Genomic DNA, 18,619 nt, shown 5'->3' on the forward strand with positions numbered 1-18,619 from the left:
CACTCTGTATGGCAGATTCTAGGTCCATCCACCTCACTACAAATAGCTCAATTTCGTTTCTCTTTATGGCTGAGTAATATTCCATTGTATATATGTGCCACGTCTTCTTTATCCATTCATCTGTCGATGGACATTTAGGTTGCTTCCATGTCCTGGCGATTGTAAATAGTGCTGCAATGAACATTAGGGTGCATGTGTCTTTTTGAATTATGGTTTTCTCTGGGTATATGCCCAGTAGTGGAATTGCTGGATCATATGGTAATTCTATTTTTAGTTTTTTAAGAAACCTCCATACTGTTCTCCATAGTGGCTGTATCAATTTACATTCCCACCAACAGTGTAAGAGGGTTCCCTTTTCTCCACACCCTCTCCAGCATTTATTGTTTGTAGATTTTTTGGAGGGAAGGCTTTAAACAAAGGAGCCAGGTGAAGTGACGTCTTGCGATTTGACCTACCTGCTGAGGTTCCAAGACTCGGAAACGTGCCTATGCACGTGCACACACGTCTCCGCCCAGCCAGAGCTCAAAATGCCCTCAAGTCCTTTTCTCTTTTTTTTTTTGCGGTATGCGGGCTTCTCACTGTTGTGGCCTCTCCCGTTGTGGAGCACAGGCTCCGGACGCGCAGGCTCAGCGGCCATGGCTCACGGGCGCAGCCGCTCCGCGGCATGTGGGATCCTCCCAGACTGGGGCACGAACCCGTGTCCCCTGCATCGGCAGGCGGACTCTCAACCACTTGCGCCACCAGGGAAGCCCAAGTCCTTTTCTCTTAGAGAGCTTCCCATCCTTCATCTTCTGCTCCAGCATCCTTTAGAGGCAGGTGCCCGTTTTGCAGGAGAAAACAGATGGCCTGTTGGAGTGACACAACCCGGGACACAGAGCAAGTTAAGGGCGGAGATGGGGCTGTCCCTCTGAGCGTTGCTCCTGTCAGCTAATCCACCGAGGGTTACGGGTGTCCGTTAGAAGCAGGCAGAGCAGGGCATTTTAAAGCCAGACAGATGCTGGTGGGGAGAAGGAAGAAATACAGAAGTGGAGGGGCCGATAGTAATGGGAAGTATTCCTGTGCACTTACTGCGTGCCAAGCATTTTGTGGCTGGTCCTCATTCATCCTGACAACCCTGGAAGCCAGGCATGGTGGATGTAAGCCTTGTCTGACAGCTGCATCAACAGGCTAAGACTGGTTGAGTGGGCCATGGTCACACAGCCAGGCAATGATTGAGGCAGGATCGGAAATGTAGGCCATCTGATCCTAGGTTGGGCTCTTATTCATGATATTTGGTAGAAATTAAAAAGCAGCCTTGGGTTTCCCTGGTGGCGCAGTGGTTGAGAGTCCGCCTGCCGATGCAGGGGACACGGTTCGTGCCCCGGTCCGGGAAGATCCCACATGCCGCGGAGTGGCTGGGCCCGTGAGCCGTGGCCGCTGAGCCTGCGCTCCGCAACGGGAGAGGCTGCAATGGTGAGAGGCCCGCGTACCGCAAAAAAAAAAAAAAAAGAACAGAGTTCATTTTCCTTCTTACTTCTGGAAGGGGAATTGTTACAGAGATGTTTGGTTTTGGCCATGAAATCACAGCTTGGAGGCACGGGGGCCTATATATTGTGACCTAAGCAGTAGAGTTCACTGTTACTCACATTTGACTGATTTCAGGTCTCAGCAGTAAGGTACCCACGTAATTCAGAGATGACTGGACTCTCCGTGGGCAGCCTGTTTCACCCTTGCCCTCCTTGATGCAGGTCAGAGTTCATCACAGTTATATGCATCCTCTAAAATAACCAACTGTAAACACACTAGTGAGAAATAGAGATCTCACTGAATATTTAGTGGGGATGTGAAGACTCGCACCCCACACAGGAAAAAACTAAGAATAACATGCCCCACAAATGCCTGTGCTTCCCTACTCCCAAATTTCCCCTCCCTGCCAGCTGCCGGACCACTCTTTTCTCCTCACCCTCCTCCATCTCTAAAACTCCGCCCTCATTTACAACACAACGTTTATCCAAAGGGAGGCTGGTAATTACCCAGAACACCCTACCACCACTTTTGTTGCTCCTCAAGCTTCCCCGTGGTGATATCATCTTCCTCCTACACCCCCTCCCCATCCTGCCGTCACGCTATGTGTTCACTAATCCTAACAATCACTCTGTGAGGGGCTTAGAGAAATTCAGAGACTCACTCAAGCTAAGACATGATAGTCGAGGACTCCTCCCAGGTCTGTCAGACCCCCCCGTCCGTGTCCTCACCCACCCCACATGCTGCAGTGCAAAGGCCATGGGCCTGGGGAGTGTACACGTGAGGCTGGGAGAGGGGCATGTGTCTGGGGCTGTTTTCTCTACACCCCGGGCAGCACCTGTTCCCCTTATTCAAGCAGCTCCTACAAAGCCAGCTGTGAACCCCCTTTGAGTGAGAAGGTCCTGCCTTCTCCCAGGCCATCCTGCCTGCTGCCTGCTGGGAGGAAGACTTACCGATGTGATTGGTGACTCGACCTTATTTATTAGGGGTCATTAAAACCCCTGATAGATTATAAGTACATTAAACTTCACACGCATTTCTTCTCTCCTCCAGGCTGCCAGTCTGGCCCTACTCTTTCTGAGTAGGCCCAACAGGATGCTCTTACTCTGCCCCAGGCTTGGCAGCCAGCTGGTGGCAAGATCTGGATGCAGGAGGCAGACTACAAACCTAAGCCATGAGCTACAACCCAGCTGCCCCTGATTTCCATCTTGCTGTTTGCTCCCTGTGTATTTAGCTCCAGCAGGGCACTAACAGGAGAGGGGTGGTTCGCAGGGCAGAGTATGTCCATTGCTTGGGCCCTGGTTTTGGTACTAATTTAATATGATCAAAACCCAGGGGGACCATATAATCCATAATCCATATTAGGAGGACACTTCTGAGAGTGAAAGCGGACACTGTTAATTATGCCCGGACAACAACTCCTAAGTAAACTGGGATGCGTGGTCACCTTATTGAAACTATTAAAAACCTGGGCTTCCCTGGTGGCGCAGTGGTTGAGAGTCCGCCTGCAGATGCAGGGGACACAGGTTTGTGCCCGGTCCGGGAAGATCTCACGTGCCGCGGAGCGGCTGGGCCTGTGAGCCATGGCTGCTGGGACTGCACGTCTGGAGCCTGTGCTCCGCAATGGGAGAGGCCACGACAGTGAGAGGTCCGCGTACCGCAAACCCCGACCCCCCCAAAAACAAAAACAAAAAAAACCCTACCCTGGGTCCTAACACCCTACCTTGATCACACAGAGACTGGAACACTCAAGGTTCTGCAAGAAATAAGATGGAAATAAGACGGAAGCCAGGCCTATTAAAAAGTTCGGCCCATGACTTCTACTTTGAGTTTTCATAATACCATGTTTTATTCATGTAAAGCATTTTATAGTTTACAAAGTGCTTTCACGAGCATGCTCTTCCTTAATAAGCCTGGAAGGCAGGTAATATGTTCAGCATCTTGAAAAGGCCAGAGAGTGAGCTGCAGAGGGAGAACACGAATCCAGGATCCGGGTGAGCCTAGTGTCCTTTCCTCACCCACACCGCATCCCCTCACGGCCTCTACTCTGGACTGAGCTACCAGCTTGTGTTCTGAACCTAGAATACCTGGGAGAACAATACAGTGAGGCCAGTGGGAGACAGTGGACTGCATTATAGTGTTGTCTGAATCAAAATGAGCTGCAAACCCAGTCATTAGCACTGTGCATATTCAAAATAGAAGGATATATGTGTTCATTTACTTTCAAAACCCAAGCTGGACTAGGTAAAACACTGCCTATCCCCAACATGGCTTTCCAAGGAATTTTTCAAGATTCTAAATTTTATACATGTATTAATTGGCAAAGAACCAAACTCCAACATTTGAGACAGTGGCTTTTAATGGGGGGCAGCACATTTGGGTGGTGACTGGGGGGGCGAGTCCCCTCCTTTATCTCCACCACCTCTGCAAGTCAGTGAATGTTAGTGACACAGAGGTCCAAAGGTGCCAGGCCCGATAGCAACTTCCAGTTCCCACAGAAGCCTACCATCTGTGGGACTAGTGGCCTTCCGGGGACTAGCCTGCGGCTGACTGATGATGACATCTTGCATGCTGCTCTCTGGGGCCACGGCAGGCACAACACGTAGAAGTTCTACGGATCTGCACATCTCATTTCAGGGAAATGGGACCTTGGTGTGTTCATCTAAAACATGATGCCCCTACTCAAAACAAGTCCATACAGCACGGATACTCTGCCTACATGAAACAGATTCAGAAATTACATGGCTAATTTAGTCCTTTCTCTCCCTAGCCTGTTAAACTTGCTGCTTCTTTTGGGTATTAAGATAACTTAGGTAAAAGTGGAGTTAGGGGAAGCACAAATAGCCCCACTGTGTATAACATAAACCAGAAAGTATCACAAAGGACTAACCTGATGCAAACTTTTCCTGGATTGACAGAAGGACTGATGTTTCCAAGAAAGAATTCCCCAAACTGTCAAAGACATGGGATGCTTATGAGGCCATACTCATTGAACTGATTCATACTGCCAGGAGGATCTGATGTGAATAATGAAGAATTTAGAGAAAAAAGTTTGCCCTCTTGATTCTGACAAATGTCTCAGTTTTGCCCAAGTCACACAAAGCTCCCCTGGGCCTCAACTATCCAACTGGACAGTAAGATATGATATCCTTCATTGGGGTTGTTTTAAATGGGCAAACTGTAGGTAAAGATTGATTGAAGTGTGTATAGTATAATGAGACGTCCTAAAGGCCCAGAGTAAACAGCTCCCCTCTCTTTTCATGGAGTTCCATTTTCAATCAAAGCACAGAGGGTTTTTAATTCTCAGCACAATACTGAAGAGTTCTTCTGCAATTAGTAATTAGCAGCAGTCCACAGGAGGAATTAATCATTGATGCCTTTAATATTAATGTTTGCAAAATAAAGTGAATCAATGACTATTTATGGGGCTGCTGAGGATATGGGAGACTGGGTACCATGAAGTTTGTGACACCAAGGAAGGAGAAGTTAGAATTTGGGGAAGAAATGAGGATAGGAAAAAAATAAGGGTTTCTTATTTTCTTATTATAGGAAAGGAAACATCATCCAGAGAGAAAGGAAAGGAGACTTGGGTAGAGCTGGGAAATATGGGGAAATTAAGGAAGAAGTGTTTTAACACAACCAAACTTTCTGTGAGACCTGCAAGTAGAGTGTAATGAAATGATAGAATCTTAACTATTGGTGATGAATCTCTCAGTTATTGTGTTTTTGTTTGTTTCTTTTTTTTTTTTTTTTGCAGTACGCGGGCCTCTCACTGTTGTGGCCTCTCCTGTTGCGGAGCACAGGCTCTGGACGTGCAGGCTCAGTGGCCATGGCTCACAGGCTCAGCCACTTCGTGGCATGTGGGATCTTCCCGGACCGGGGCACGAACCTGTGTCCCCTGCATCGGCAGGAGGACTCCCAACCACTGCACCACCAGGGAAGCCCTGTTTGCTTCTTTTTGTTTTAGGGTTCACTGATATGTCAGAGGCTGGGCCAAAACAGCGTCTTTTCTTCATGAGCACATCATCATAACTCTGCTTAAAATGGATACACAGGGAAACGGTGCTCCCCTCCCACCCTGTGGTACAGCCAAAGTAATGTGATGACTAAAATGCTTAAAAAAAAAAAAAAAAAGAAAAGAAAAAAAGCTGGCCATGATTTTCCAAAGCCAGCTTTCTGTTGGTAAGAAACTAATGCCACCATGTGATCAGAATAAGCTGTGATGCTGTTAGAGGATCAGACAATGGACTAGACCTCATGGGGAGTATTGAGAAACTCACCAGTGACCATGCCATCATTCTACGTGAGATAATTTCATGAGGCCTGCAATCCTCGACAATATACCAGATCGGGATGAAATCCATTTTCCAGTGACTTCAAAGCACGTGTGTAATACACTGAGATCAATAAGACCACAAAAGAAACAATACACCGATCAGAAAATAATGACTCTTTATTAACTTGTATGGGGTCTAAATGATACCTTATATATGTTTGTATTCATTCCACAGGGAATTAGGTGATTCGCTTCTGTATAATCTGCAGGGACCATCTCCAGAGCTTCCGGTTCTACTTGAATGACCTCCTCCAGGTTGTTCTGTATAGAACTCTCAGCACCACAGTGATAGCAACTCTGGTAGATTCCCCACACATCCATGAGCTATATCAAGTCCAGCTGTAAACAGGAACGACAAATTTAGAAAGGAAGCAGGCCAACTCCAGAACACTGCTTCTCTGGGGAAAGAACCATAGTGACAATGGTTCTCTTTACTGGTGGCATGCACGGACTTGCACACTTCCTCACTGCTAACTAAATTAGGAGTTACATTTAGGAGTTAAATTCTAAGTATCTCTTCATTTCAATCCTAAGAACTTCTCCACAAAACGGCTGAAAGTTTTTACTGGACTGCTGTCCTGTGAGGCTTCAAGGCAGGAAGTTTCCACACATGAAAGATGGATACAAAAGCCAATACCCTACACAGCCTCCCAGGCATCCCGACACAGTGTGATAAGGTCCAGAAATCCCCAAATACCTATCAGCCTATTCTGTTTACATAAAGTTAACTGAGAACATTTAAGAATTAGGCTTTTTAAAGGCTGTTTTTATTTGTCAACCCACACAAATCGCACACTGTATTGCTTATTTTGGTTGAGAGCAATTTCAGTAAATTATGACATTTTGCTGCTACAGGAATAGCCTTCCCAGCTCCTTTTTAGTCCTTCAATGAGAGGATTAAACTGAATGAACAATAAACTTAAAAAACCATAGAGCACAGGAACATCCATTATGAAATTACTTATCTGATTACAAGTATAATGGCAATAAATAGTAGTGTAGAGAGCTGCTGGTGTGTTAGAAATTAAAAGACAAATATGTGAGCTGGAAAACAAAATGGTAGAAATAACTGCTGAGGAGCAGAAGAAAGAAAAAAGAATGAAAAATAATTGAAGACAATCTCAGAGACCTCTGGGACAACACTAAATGCACCAACATTTGAATTATAGGGGTCCCAGAAGAAGAAGAGAAAAAGAAAGGGACTGAGAAAATATTTGAAGAGATTATAGTTGAAAACTTCCCTAACTGGAAAGGAAACAGTCACCGAAGTACAGGAAGAACAGAGAGTCCCATATAGGATAAACCCTAGGAAAAACACACCAAGACACATATTAATCAAACTAACAAAAATTAGATTCAAAGAAAAAATATTAAAAGCAGCAAGGGAAAAACAAAAAATAACATACAAAGGAATTCCCATAAGGTTACCAGCTGATTTTTCAGCAGAAACTCTGCAGGCCAGAAGGGAGTGGTAGGATATACTTAAAGTGGTGAAAGAGAAAAACCTACAACCCAGATTACTCTACCCAGCAAGGATCTCCTTCAGATTTGATGGACAAATCAAAAGCTTTTCAGACAAGCAAAAGCTAAGAGAATTCAGCACCACCAAACCAGCTTTAAAACAAATGCTAAAGGAACTTATCTAGGCAGGAAACACAAGAAAAGAAAAAGATCCGCAAAAACAAACCCAAAAGAATTAAGAAAATGGTAATAGGAACATACATATTGATAATAACCTTGAATGTAAATGGATTAAATGCCCCAACCAAAAGACACAGACTGGCTGAATGGATACAAAAGAAAAGACCCACATATATGCTGCCTACAGGAGACCCACTTCAGACCTAGGGACACATACAGACTGAAGGTGAAGGGACGGAAAAAGATATTCCATGCAAATGGAAATCAAAAGAAAGCCGGAGTAGCAATACTCATATGCGATAAAATAGACTTTAAAATAAAGGCTGTTACAAGAGATAAGGAAGGATAGTACATAGTGATCAAAGGATCAATTCAAGAAGAAGATATAACAATTATAAATGTTTAGGCACCCAACATAGGAGCACCTCAGTACATAAGGCAAATGCTAACAACCATGAAAGGAGAAATCAACAGTAACACAATCATAGTAGGGGACTTTAACACACCACTTACATCAATGGACAGATTATACAAACAGAAAATAAATAAGGAAACACAAGCTTTAAATGACACAACAGACCAGATAGATTTAATTGATATTTATAGAACATTTCACCCGAAAGTGGCAGAATACACTTTCTTCTCAAGTGCACACGGAACATTCTCCAGGATAGATCACATCTTGGGTCACAAATCAAGCCTCAGAAAATTTAAGAAAAATGAAATCGTATCAAGCTTCTTTTTTGAACACAACACTATGAGACTGGAAATCAATTACAGGGAAAAAAAGTGTAAAAAACACAAATATATGGAGGCTAAACAATGCACTACTAAATAACCAAGAGATCACTGAAGAAATAAAAGAATACATAGAAACAAATGACAATGAAAACACGATGACCCAAAACCTATGGGGCACAGCAAAAGCAGTTCTAAGAGGGAAGTTTATAGCAATTCAATCTCACCTCAAGAAACAAGAAAAATCTCAAATAAACAATCGAACCCTACACTTAAAACAACTAGAGAAAGAAGAGCAAAGAAAACCCAAAGTCAGTAGAAGGAAAGAAATCACAAAAATCAGAGCAGAAATAAATGAAATAGAAATGAAGAAAACAATAGCAAAGATCAATAAAACTAAAAGCTGGTTCTTTGAGAAGATAAACAAAACTGATAAACCCTTAGGCAGACTCATCAAGAAAAAAAAGGGAGAGGACGTAAATCAATAAAATTAGAAACAAAAAAGGAGAAATCACAACTGACACTGCAGAAATACAAAGGATTATAAGAGACTACTACAAACAGGTATATGCCAATAAAATGGACAACCACGAAGAAATGGACAAATTCTTGGAAAGGTACAATTTTCCAAGACTGAACGAGGACGAATTAGAAAATATAAACAGACCTATCCCAAGTAATGAAATTGAAACCATAATTAAAAATCTTCCAACAAACCGAAGTCCAGGACCAGATGGCTTCACAGTCGAATTCTATCAAATATTTAGAGAAGAGCTAACATCGATCCTTCTCAAACTCTTCCAAAAAATTGCAGAGGGAGAAACACTCTCAAGTTCATTCTACGAAGCCACCATCACCCTGATACCACCACCAGACAAAGATATCACAAAAAAAGAAAATTATAGACCAATATCACTGATGAACATAGATGCAAAAATCCTGAACAAAATACTAGCAAACAGAATTCAACAACATATTAAAAGGATCACACACCATGACCAAGTGGGATTTATCCCAGGGATGCAAGGATTCTTCAATATATGCAAATCAATCAATGTGATATGCCATATTAACAAATTAAGGAATAAAAACCATATGATCATCTCAATAGATGCAGAAAAAGCTTTTGACAAAATTCAACACCAATTTATGATAAAAACTCTCCAGAAAGTGGGCATAGAGGGAACCTACCTCAACATAATAAAGGCCATATATGACAAACCCATGGCAAGCATCATACTCAATGGTGAAAAGCTGAAAGCATTTCCACTAAGAACAGGTACAAGACAGGGATGTCCACTCCTGCTACTCTTATTCAACATAGCTTTGGAAGTCCTAGCCACAGCAATCAGGAGAAAAAGGAAAAAAAGGAATACAAATCGGAAAAGAAGAAGTAAAACTGTCACTGTTTGCTAATGACATGATACTATACATAGAAAATCCTAAAGATGCCACCAGAAAACTACTAGAAATAATCAATGAATTTGGTAAGGTTGCAGGATACAAAATTAATGCACAGAAATCTCTGGCATTCTTATACACCAACAACGAAAAACCAGAAAGAGAAATTAAGGAAACAATCCCATTTACCATCACAACAAAAAGAATAAAATATCTAGGAATAAACCTGACTAAGACACCTGTACTCAGAAAACTATAAAACACTGATGAAAGAAATCAAAGATGACATAAACAGACGGAGAAATATACCATGTTCTTGGATTGGAAGAATCAATATTGTGAAAATGACTATACTACCCAAAGCACTCTACAGATTCAATGCAATCCCTATCAAACTACTAATGGCATCCTTCACAGAATTAGAACAAAAAGTTTTACAATTCATATGGAGACACAAAAGACCCCGAATAGCCAAAGCAATCTTGAGAAAGAAAAACGGAGTCGGAGGAATCAGGCTCCCCAATTTCAAACTATACCACAAAGTTACAGTAATCAAGACAGTATGGTACTGGCACAAAAACAGAAATACAGATCAATGGTACAGGGTAGAAAGCCCAGAGATAAACCCACGCACATATGGTCACCTAATTCACAACAAAGGAAGCAAGAACATACAATGGAGAAAAGACAGCTTGTTAAATAAATGGTGCTGGGAAAACTGGACAGCTACATGTAAAAAAATGAAATTAGAACACTCCCTAACACGATACACACACAAAAAACTCTAAATGGATTAAAGACCTAAATGTAAGACCAGACACTATAAAACTCTTAAAGGGAAACATAGGAAAAACACTCTTTGACATAAACCACAGCAAGATCCTTTTTGACCCACCTCCTACAGTAACGGAAATAAAACCAAAAATAAACAAATGGGACTTAATTAAACTTAAAAGCTTTTGCACAGCAAAGGAAACCATAAACAAGATAAAAAGACAACCCTCAGAATAGGAGAAAATATTTGCAAGTGATACAACAGACAAAGGATTAATCTACGAAGTATACAAACAGCTCATACAGCTCAATAACAAAAAAGCAAACAAACCAATTAAAAAATGGGTGGAAGACCTAAACAGACATTTCACCAAGGAAGACATACATATGGCCAAGAGGCGCATGAAAAGATGTTCAACATTATTAATTATTAAAGAAATGCAAATCAAAACTACAGCTAGGTATCACCTCACGCCCGTCAGAATGGCTATTATCAAAAAATCTAGAAACAATAAATGCTGGAAAGGGTGTGGTGAAAAGGGAGCCCTCTTGCACTGTTGGTGGGAATGTAAATTGATACAACCACTATGGAAAACAGTATGGAGGTTCCTTAAAAAACTAAAAATAGAACTACCACATGACCCAGCGATCCCACTACTGGGCATATACCCTGAGGAAACCATAATTCAAAAAGAGTCATGCAACACAATGTTCACTGCAGCACTATTTACAATAGCCAGAACACGGAACCAACCTAAATGTCCATCGACAGATGGATGGATAAAGAAGATGTGGCACATATATACAATGGAATATTACTCAGCCATAAAAAGAAACGAAATTGAGTTATTTGTAGTGAGGTGGATGGACCTAGAGTCTGTCATACAGAGTGAGGTAAGTCAGAAAGACAAAAACAAATACTGTATTCTAACGCATATATATGGAATCTAAAAAAAAAAAAAAGAAAAAAGGTACTGATGAACCTAGTTGCAGGGCAGGAATAAAGATGCAGATATAGAGAATGGACTTGAGGACATGGGGTGGGAGGGGGAAGCTGGGGCGAAGTGAGAGTAGCATCGACATATATACACAACCGAATGTAAAATAGTTAGCTAGTGGGAAGCAGCAGCATAGCACAGGGAGAGCAAGTCGGTGCTTTGCCATGACCTAGAGGGGTGGGATAGGGAGGGTGGGAGGGAGGCTCAAGAGGGAGGGGATATGGGGACATGTGTATGCATATGGCTGATGCGCTTTGGTGTACAACAGAAACTAGCATGGTATTGTAAAGCAATTATATTCCAATAAATATCTATTTTAAAAAAAAGAGAAAATAGGAAGCAAGTCTATAATAAGCAGGCTTTGTGGCTGTATTTACAGCTTAGGCAAGTTCAAGCGTTAGAACACCTGCTATACATTAAAAGTACTTACCAAATCATCCACGTCACCACCTTCCTCACATACAGCTGCTGTGTCTTCATCTGGATTCTCTTTGGGGGCCAGAAACTGTGAAGAGAAGTCAGGCACGATACCAAAAGGACGTTTTTGCCTCCTTTAATGGAGGAACGGATGCAAATGGCCCAAAAGAAACATCATCTTGACGTACGCTCCTTCATTTGGCTCTGGATGAGAGGACCAATTTTGAGGTTGAATAGTCTACTAACTAGTCACAGAGAAAGTTCTTGACGAGAGGGAGGAAATGACACGGCTCGCCAAGGCAGTGAGCATGCGGAGGGTCCTACATCAGGCACCAAGGACAGCAGATATTCCCACTTCTGCTTCCACAGGGGGCATGTGGGCTCATGAGGGTTCAGAAAAGAACCAAACACCCCAAACCAGCATGTCTCTGCCTCTTTTGAAGAGAGCATTAAGAATCAAGTGTCTGGACTTCAAGATTATAACCATCTACTCCTCAATTTCACTGAGGACACGAAAGGTAGAAGGAAGGACTTCTTTTAGAGATGTGAAACACAAAAATGGGTGAGCTTGGGAGACTGTTCAATTCTTTTTCTGGCAATCTTTAAATTTCTGTTAGAAATTGTTTGAAAACAGGAAGGTGGATGAGAAAACTTCTAGTGTGCACTTCTGCTTAGCATCAGTGTTCTAGACTTGGAACTTCTAAAAGGCAGATAGGTAGAAAAGCAAGGGCCCTGAATTGAAGTTTGCAAGGATCTAGGAATGCAACTCAGATTTTAAAAGGGCAGTGAGTGTCCTTGAAGACTATCTGAACATTCCTGCCCTCCATCCTGTCCCTCCAAGAGACAGCAGTGGGGACTCTTATCCTTTTAGGTGTGTGGTAACTGCATCTAAGAGCTAGTTTCTATGAACCACTTATCCATCCTCACACCACAGTTGATCTTCTTGTAGCATAAGTACATAACATGGTGGCAGAGACAAGGCTGCAGGAGTGAGTGTTTTTAAAAGGGGAGGTGGGAGGTGAGGCACGCCTCTCCTGGCAAGCATCCCTCAGGGTCAGTGTGCATGGAGCCTGCAGGCAGTGAGCAAGCCTTTTGGCCCACTTGCTCCTGTAGTAGCTCCACCCAAGAAGGAAAGGTGTTCTCATATACACTTTCCTCACTTTCTCGACATGAAAGCATGGCAAGAACCGCTTTCCCTATATATCCCTGTGATTTCTATGGTACAATGGATATAATGGAGGCCTTGGAAACCTAAGATCTATAAATAGGCCTTGTTAGCACCTTGGACATGGCCATGACAGGTTTTTGTTTGTTTGTTTGTTTTTAATTAATTAATTTATTTTTGGCTGTGTTGGGCCTTCATTGCTGTGCGCAGGCTTTCTCTAGCTGCAGCGAATGGGGGCTACTCTTCGTTGCGGTGCGCGGGCTTCTCATTGCACTGGCTTCTCTTGTTGCGGAGCATGGGCTCTAGGTGCGTGGGCTTCAGTAGTTGTGGCTCTCAGGCTCTAGAGCACAGGCTCAGTAGTTGTGGCACACGGGCTTAGTTGCTCCGTGGCATGTGGGATCTTCCTGGCCCAGGGCTTGAACCCATGTCCCCTGCATTGGCAGGCGGATTCTTAACCACTGCACCGACAGGGAGGTCCCTGATAGTTTGTTTTTGACTCAACATCCCTCCTGGACTTTTTCCTCCTCAGTCAAAACCATCTCATCATTCATTAACTTCAATTTTGATTGAGAGATTAAGGAATTTTTCTTCTTCTAAGGACATTTACAAATCTTTCCATAGCCCTCTGTTGACCCTGAACTGGACTGTGTTCAGCGCTGGGCATCTATGTATGGTTTAGGGGACAGAAAATGCTAGCAGTGGGCACACAGCCTGGAACAGAACTGTAACGCAGCATCCATATCATTAATTCTATTTATTCTGATTGATTTTTTTTTTTTTTTTTTTTTTTTTTTGAGGTACGCGGGCCTCTCACTGCTGTGGCCTCTCCCGCTGCGGAGCACAGGCTCTGGACGCGTAGGCTCAGCGGCCATGGCTCACGGGCCCAGCCGCTCCGCAGCATGTGGGATCTTCCCGGACCGGGGCACGAACCCATGTCCCCTGCATTGGCAGGCGGACTCTCAACCACTGCGCCACCAGGGAAGCCCTATTCTGGTTGATTTTTAATAAAGATATCTGAGGGCCACATAGAGATACATGAATAAGAAATTCACACTGTATTTGCATATGGTTTACGTCTAAAGCTTAAACCCTGCTCTTACATTCCCAAATTAATCTTTACTTATGATTCTAATTATTATCAATATTAAAAAATATTTTTTATTTTGTTCCTCTCCTCTCCTACTCATGATCATTAACCCCCACATGGTTTTCCCTGCAGCAAGAATACCAGCGCAAAGGACAAAGACTTATCCAGCTGGTGAGAAGTGAATAAAAGGTAGAGCTGTGTCTTACCATACGCCTCTGGGGGGCTACAATCGACCGGCACCTTCAAACACAAGCTCCATGGTCTCAGTGTTTCTGTAGTCCAGTATATCTTTTATCATCCCTTAGAAACCTGATACATGGTAGGTATTTATTGATGAATCTAGAAAATTCCTAATGTTTTTTGGCACACAGCCTCTAAAATCTCTAATTCCCATTCCTTCCTCACCTGCAAAAGCCCCTTTCACACTGCAATTATAGGATAAATGAAGATAGGACTGTCTGCACGGTATGACCATGGTATATATAATTAAACACAAATGGCATGTCTCTGAGATGAGGCCAAGCTCTAGGAAGAAAGGAACGGCAGCAAACTTCCATTTCCATCAAGTGCTAAACATCTGCAACTGATTTCCTGACAGATCTGCTTCACATTTCTGCTCAAGCAAATTACAGCTAAAAGCTGGGTTGCCATCCATTATCCTCCCCAAAGCCCCAGGCGAGGCTGATCTCTTACACATATCATATCACTCCTTACCATCAAAGTTTTTAACTACAAGTAATTTCCAGGCTGTGCAGTGACAGGGAAGCTAGAGATAAAGCAGAGAATTCGACTGGCCTGTTTTCTCAATAAAAGCAACAGGTTCTCTGAACACAGCCGAAAGGGGCACAAGTCAACTCTTGACTTTTCTTATGTTCTTTCTCTCTGCAATATGCTGAAAAAGCAGAGAATAAACAGAAAGAACAGTTGTGTGACACAGTCCTCCATCCTCAAACCCACATCACTTACTTGGGGTTACCAAGAAAGAACCTCCTTACTTGGAGATCTTTATGAAATGGATAAACTGCTACTTCTCAGGTACACCGAAATACAATCCTGGCCACAAGCAGAGAAACTGCATCAATAACCTCTATATAGAAGCTTCCAGTCCTATTCCTCCATAAGACTAAAAACTAAAAATCAGCTTGTCCTCAGACCCTTACCAATCCCCAAATTGAAAACACATGGCTTCCACCGGGCTTATTCCAACACCATCAGGTGATTCCAAAGAATCACCCATAATCCAGATACACAAAAGCATCAGGAAGAATGAAAATCTGCTCGCATGTATTTTGTCTAAAATGACACACACTTAGGTTTCATTAATGCTATTTTCATGCTATAAAGGCAATACAGTGCAGCAGAGAAATCCTGCAAACTAGTGTGGAGGAAAGAACCATAACCTAAGCACTGCCCGTTCCTCAGTAACCCTGGGCAAGCCACCTGGCCTCTCTATAACTACTCTTCCTCAAAAATAAGACGGGACTACTACTACTGACCCTATCTATTTCATGGGGTTGTATTGCTTCTCAGGTAAAATAAAGTATACAAAAATGCTTTGTGGTACTGTAGATTTTATGTTCCAATTCCTAGGAATATACCCAATACACGTCTACCAAATGAGAGGTATAAGAATACCCACAGCATTTTTATTCACAATTCCCAAAGTTTGGAAACAATCAAATGTCTATCATTAGGAGAATGGATGAATAAATTGTGGTACAGCCATAAAAGCGAATACTACCTAGCTATAATAAAGAATGAACAATTTTAACACCATAGATGAATCATAAAAGGCATGATTCCAATTATGTGAAGGTTAAGACAGGCAAAATGACTCTCAAGTGACAGATGTCATCAGGGAGCCTTCTGAGGTGTTGGAAATGCTCTTTATTTTGATCTGGGTAGTGGGTACTCAGTTATGGGCATGTAAGAATTTTATCAGTGTACACATTTAAGATTTGTGCATTTACTGTATGTTCCAGCTCAAAAAAATTTTAAATTGTATCTTAAAAGTATCAAGCTCTAAACAAATATAAGGTAACACTGTGATATTTTAATTATTGCTTTTCTCATACTAACATACAGAACAATTACACTAGAGATTTAAGGCAGAAAAGGAAAGTGGAAAAGAGCAAAGAAAAATGTCATGGGGTCCAACAGTGGCCAGCAGTTAGAGAAAATTGTTCTCAAGAAATGATTCTTAAATTTTATCTTATAATCCTTCACAAGGTTTTGGAGATCTCTTTTGAAAGGGGGAGCATGAGCCTCTTTTCTTTATGTACATGCAGCTGGTGGCATTCTAAGGCGGAGGCATGGAGATGACTATAGTAGGAATCCAGGGTCTGGGCTCTAGGCAATTCAGCTAGCCATGAAGTTGTTGTGAGACACTGAGAAAGTCAACTTCACATCTCTAAACTGCATCTAGAAAATGACCAGATCACTAAGCCTTGAGCATCTGTGATGCTACGATGGAAAAATCAATAAATGTCAACAACAAAAAAGAAGGCTAGATTAGGCAGCTATAAGGAAAACAAGTGCTAAAATGATGCTTTCTCCCCTATAGATTTTGTATCAAATGATTGTTTAGACATAGCTCAGCATCCTGGAATCCCGTAAGAAACAATATTCCAAAGCCATGGGAAGAAATCCTCTTTTCCCTCTGTGCTCTTAATATGGAGTAAAAAGAATGGAGGACTGGGAGTCAGTCCAACAACCGGATTCCTGGCCAGTGACTTACTATGAGATCTCAGACACATCATTTTACGTCTCAGCCCTAAGTTTCTTCATATATAAAATAAGGAGTTTGGACTAGATCAGTATTTTTCAGGGTCTGTTCCTCGAGGTCGTGAGGGTTCTTCCAAGTCCCGTGGGCATGGGTCACCCCAATTTGCCACTCCCACTGCCCATCAAGTGAGAAGCATCACCTTTCTCTGTTTTATCTATCAGGCTTTCTTGTCAGCTTTCAGTTTTAAGAAATAAAAACTCAGCTAGGAGATCATGAGGATCCGTTCCAGCTGAATATACTTCTACACAACTTAAGCCAGTATCCTCCGCCTTAGTAAAGGCTCTGACCTGTTTAAGTTCTTGTAGCCCCGGGCTTCTCAGCAGCAGCACCCTTTGCTGTGGGGGCCTGCACCCACTAGGCGGCAGTAACACACCGCCTGCTGTGACCACCCAGAACCTCTGGACAATGGCAGTGTCTCCTGGGGAGCAAAATCACCCTTGGCTGAGAACCACTGTTCGAACTCTAACACAGGTTAGTAGGAAAAACTTAAAAGAAGCTTTTTTTTTTTTTTTAAATAAAGAAGATAAACTTCAAATGAAGAATCAGCTTATCGCGACCTTTCACAAGTCCAGGTCTCTCACTGACTGTGGTTCCCAGATGCTCCTGGAATGTGCCAGGATAAACAGGCACACCTCCTACCCACCACAGAGCTACGCCCTGTGAAATGAGCTGACGGAGGAAGGGTGCACAGGAGCTATCAAGGCCCATCCATGTTGTCGCAAATGGCAGGATTTCCATCTTTTCATGGCTAAGGAGTATTCCATTGTATATGTATACCACATCTTTATCCATTCATCAACGATGGGCACTTAGGTTTTTTCCATATCTTGGTTATTGTAAATAATGCTGTGGTGAACAAAGAAGTGTATATATCTTTTTGAATGATGGACCTTGAGAGTATTATGCTAAGAGAAATAAGTCAGATAGAGAAAGACAAATAGTGTATGATTTCACTCATAAGTGGAATATAAAACAAAGACAAAACAAGATAAATGAACAAACCAAACTAAACAAAAACAAACACACAGATACAGAGAACAGAGTGGTGGTTACCAGAAGGGAAGGCATGAGGGGAGGGTGAAATGGGCAGAGGGGGTCAACTGTATGGGGATGAATGGACACTAAACTTTTGGTGGTGAGCATGCCGTAGTGTATACAGAAGTCGAAATATAATGTTGTACATAGAAATTTACATAATGTTATAAACCAATGTTAACTCGATAAATATAAATAAATAAAATAAAGCTGGAGGAAAAAAATATAAAAGACCTTATCAAACATCAAACATTAATGGCATGTCTAACAATAAAAACTAGAAACAGAAAAGTTAAATGAAAGAATTCACAGGTTATAATGACAATAAACATGAATGAAAAAGAGGGGTAATATTTATGTCTAGGCTTCGAAATGAAAGAGGTATCAGTTATTGAAAAGAAAAGTGACTGTCTACGCTTGTCATGAAAGAACTTTCTATTTCTGCAGCAAGGCTGACGTACCTATATTTCTCAAAGAATCATAAAATCCACATATTTCTAGAATACACTGGAGGGAAACAGCTCTCCTTAAGACGTACAAGTGTAAAGTTATGTTTAATTTTCATTTAAAATGGACATCCTGAATAATTATTTCCTTTCAAATCATCAACATTTAATAGCAATAATGTGACAGTTGCTAACTTTAAATAATTTATGGTAAATATCTTGAAAGAATTTTAATGGACTACGAGGATTGTTCTCCAATCTCTGATTATAGCCAAGTTTCCTTAAATAATTAT

At 42.0% G+C, this 18,619-nt stretch overlaps 1 protein-coding gene across 2 annotated transcripts in view; it reads right to left on the bottom strand.

Moving 5' to 3' along the window:
* Nucleotides 1-5,932: 5,932 nt before the first annotated feature.
* Nucleotides 5,933-18,619, bottom strand: part of XRCC5 (X-ray repair cross complementing 5) — a 95,369-nt gene continuing 82,682 nt past the window's right edge. The window contains exons 20-21 of one of the 2 annotated variants that reach the window (XM_082630919.1): nucleotides 11,822-11,896; nucleotides 5,933-6,178 (exon numbers count right to left, since the gene is read on the bottom strand). In XM_082630919.1, coding sequence (XP_082487045.1) covers nucleotides 6,164-6,178; nucleotides 11,822-11,896 — 90 coding nt within the window. In that variant the 3' untranslated portion in view covers nucleotides 5,933-6,163. Of the gene's footprint in view, nucleotides 6,179-11,821; nucleotides 12,013-18,619 lie in introns of those variants that run through there. The other variant, XM_082630920.1, reaches the window with a different exon arrangement.

The sequence above is a fragment of the Mesoplodon mirus genome (genome assembly GCF_964341445.2).
Source record: "Mesoplodon mirus genome assembly, chromosome: 8".
NCBI classification, from domain to species: Eukaryota; Metazoa; Chordata; class Mammalia; order Artiodactyla; family Ziphiidae; genus Mesoplodon; species Mesoplodon mirus.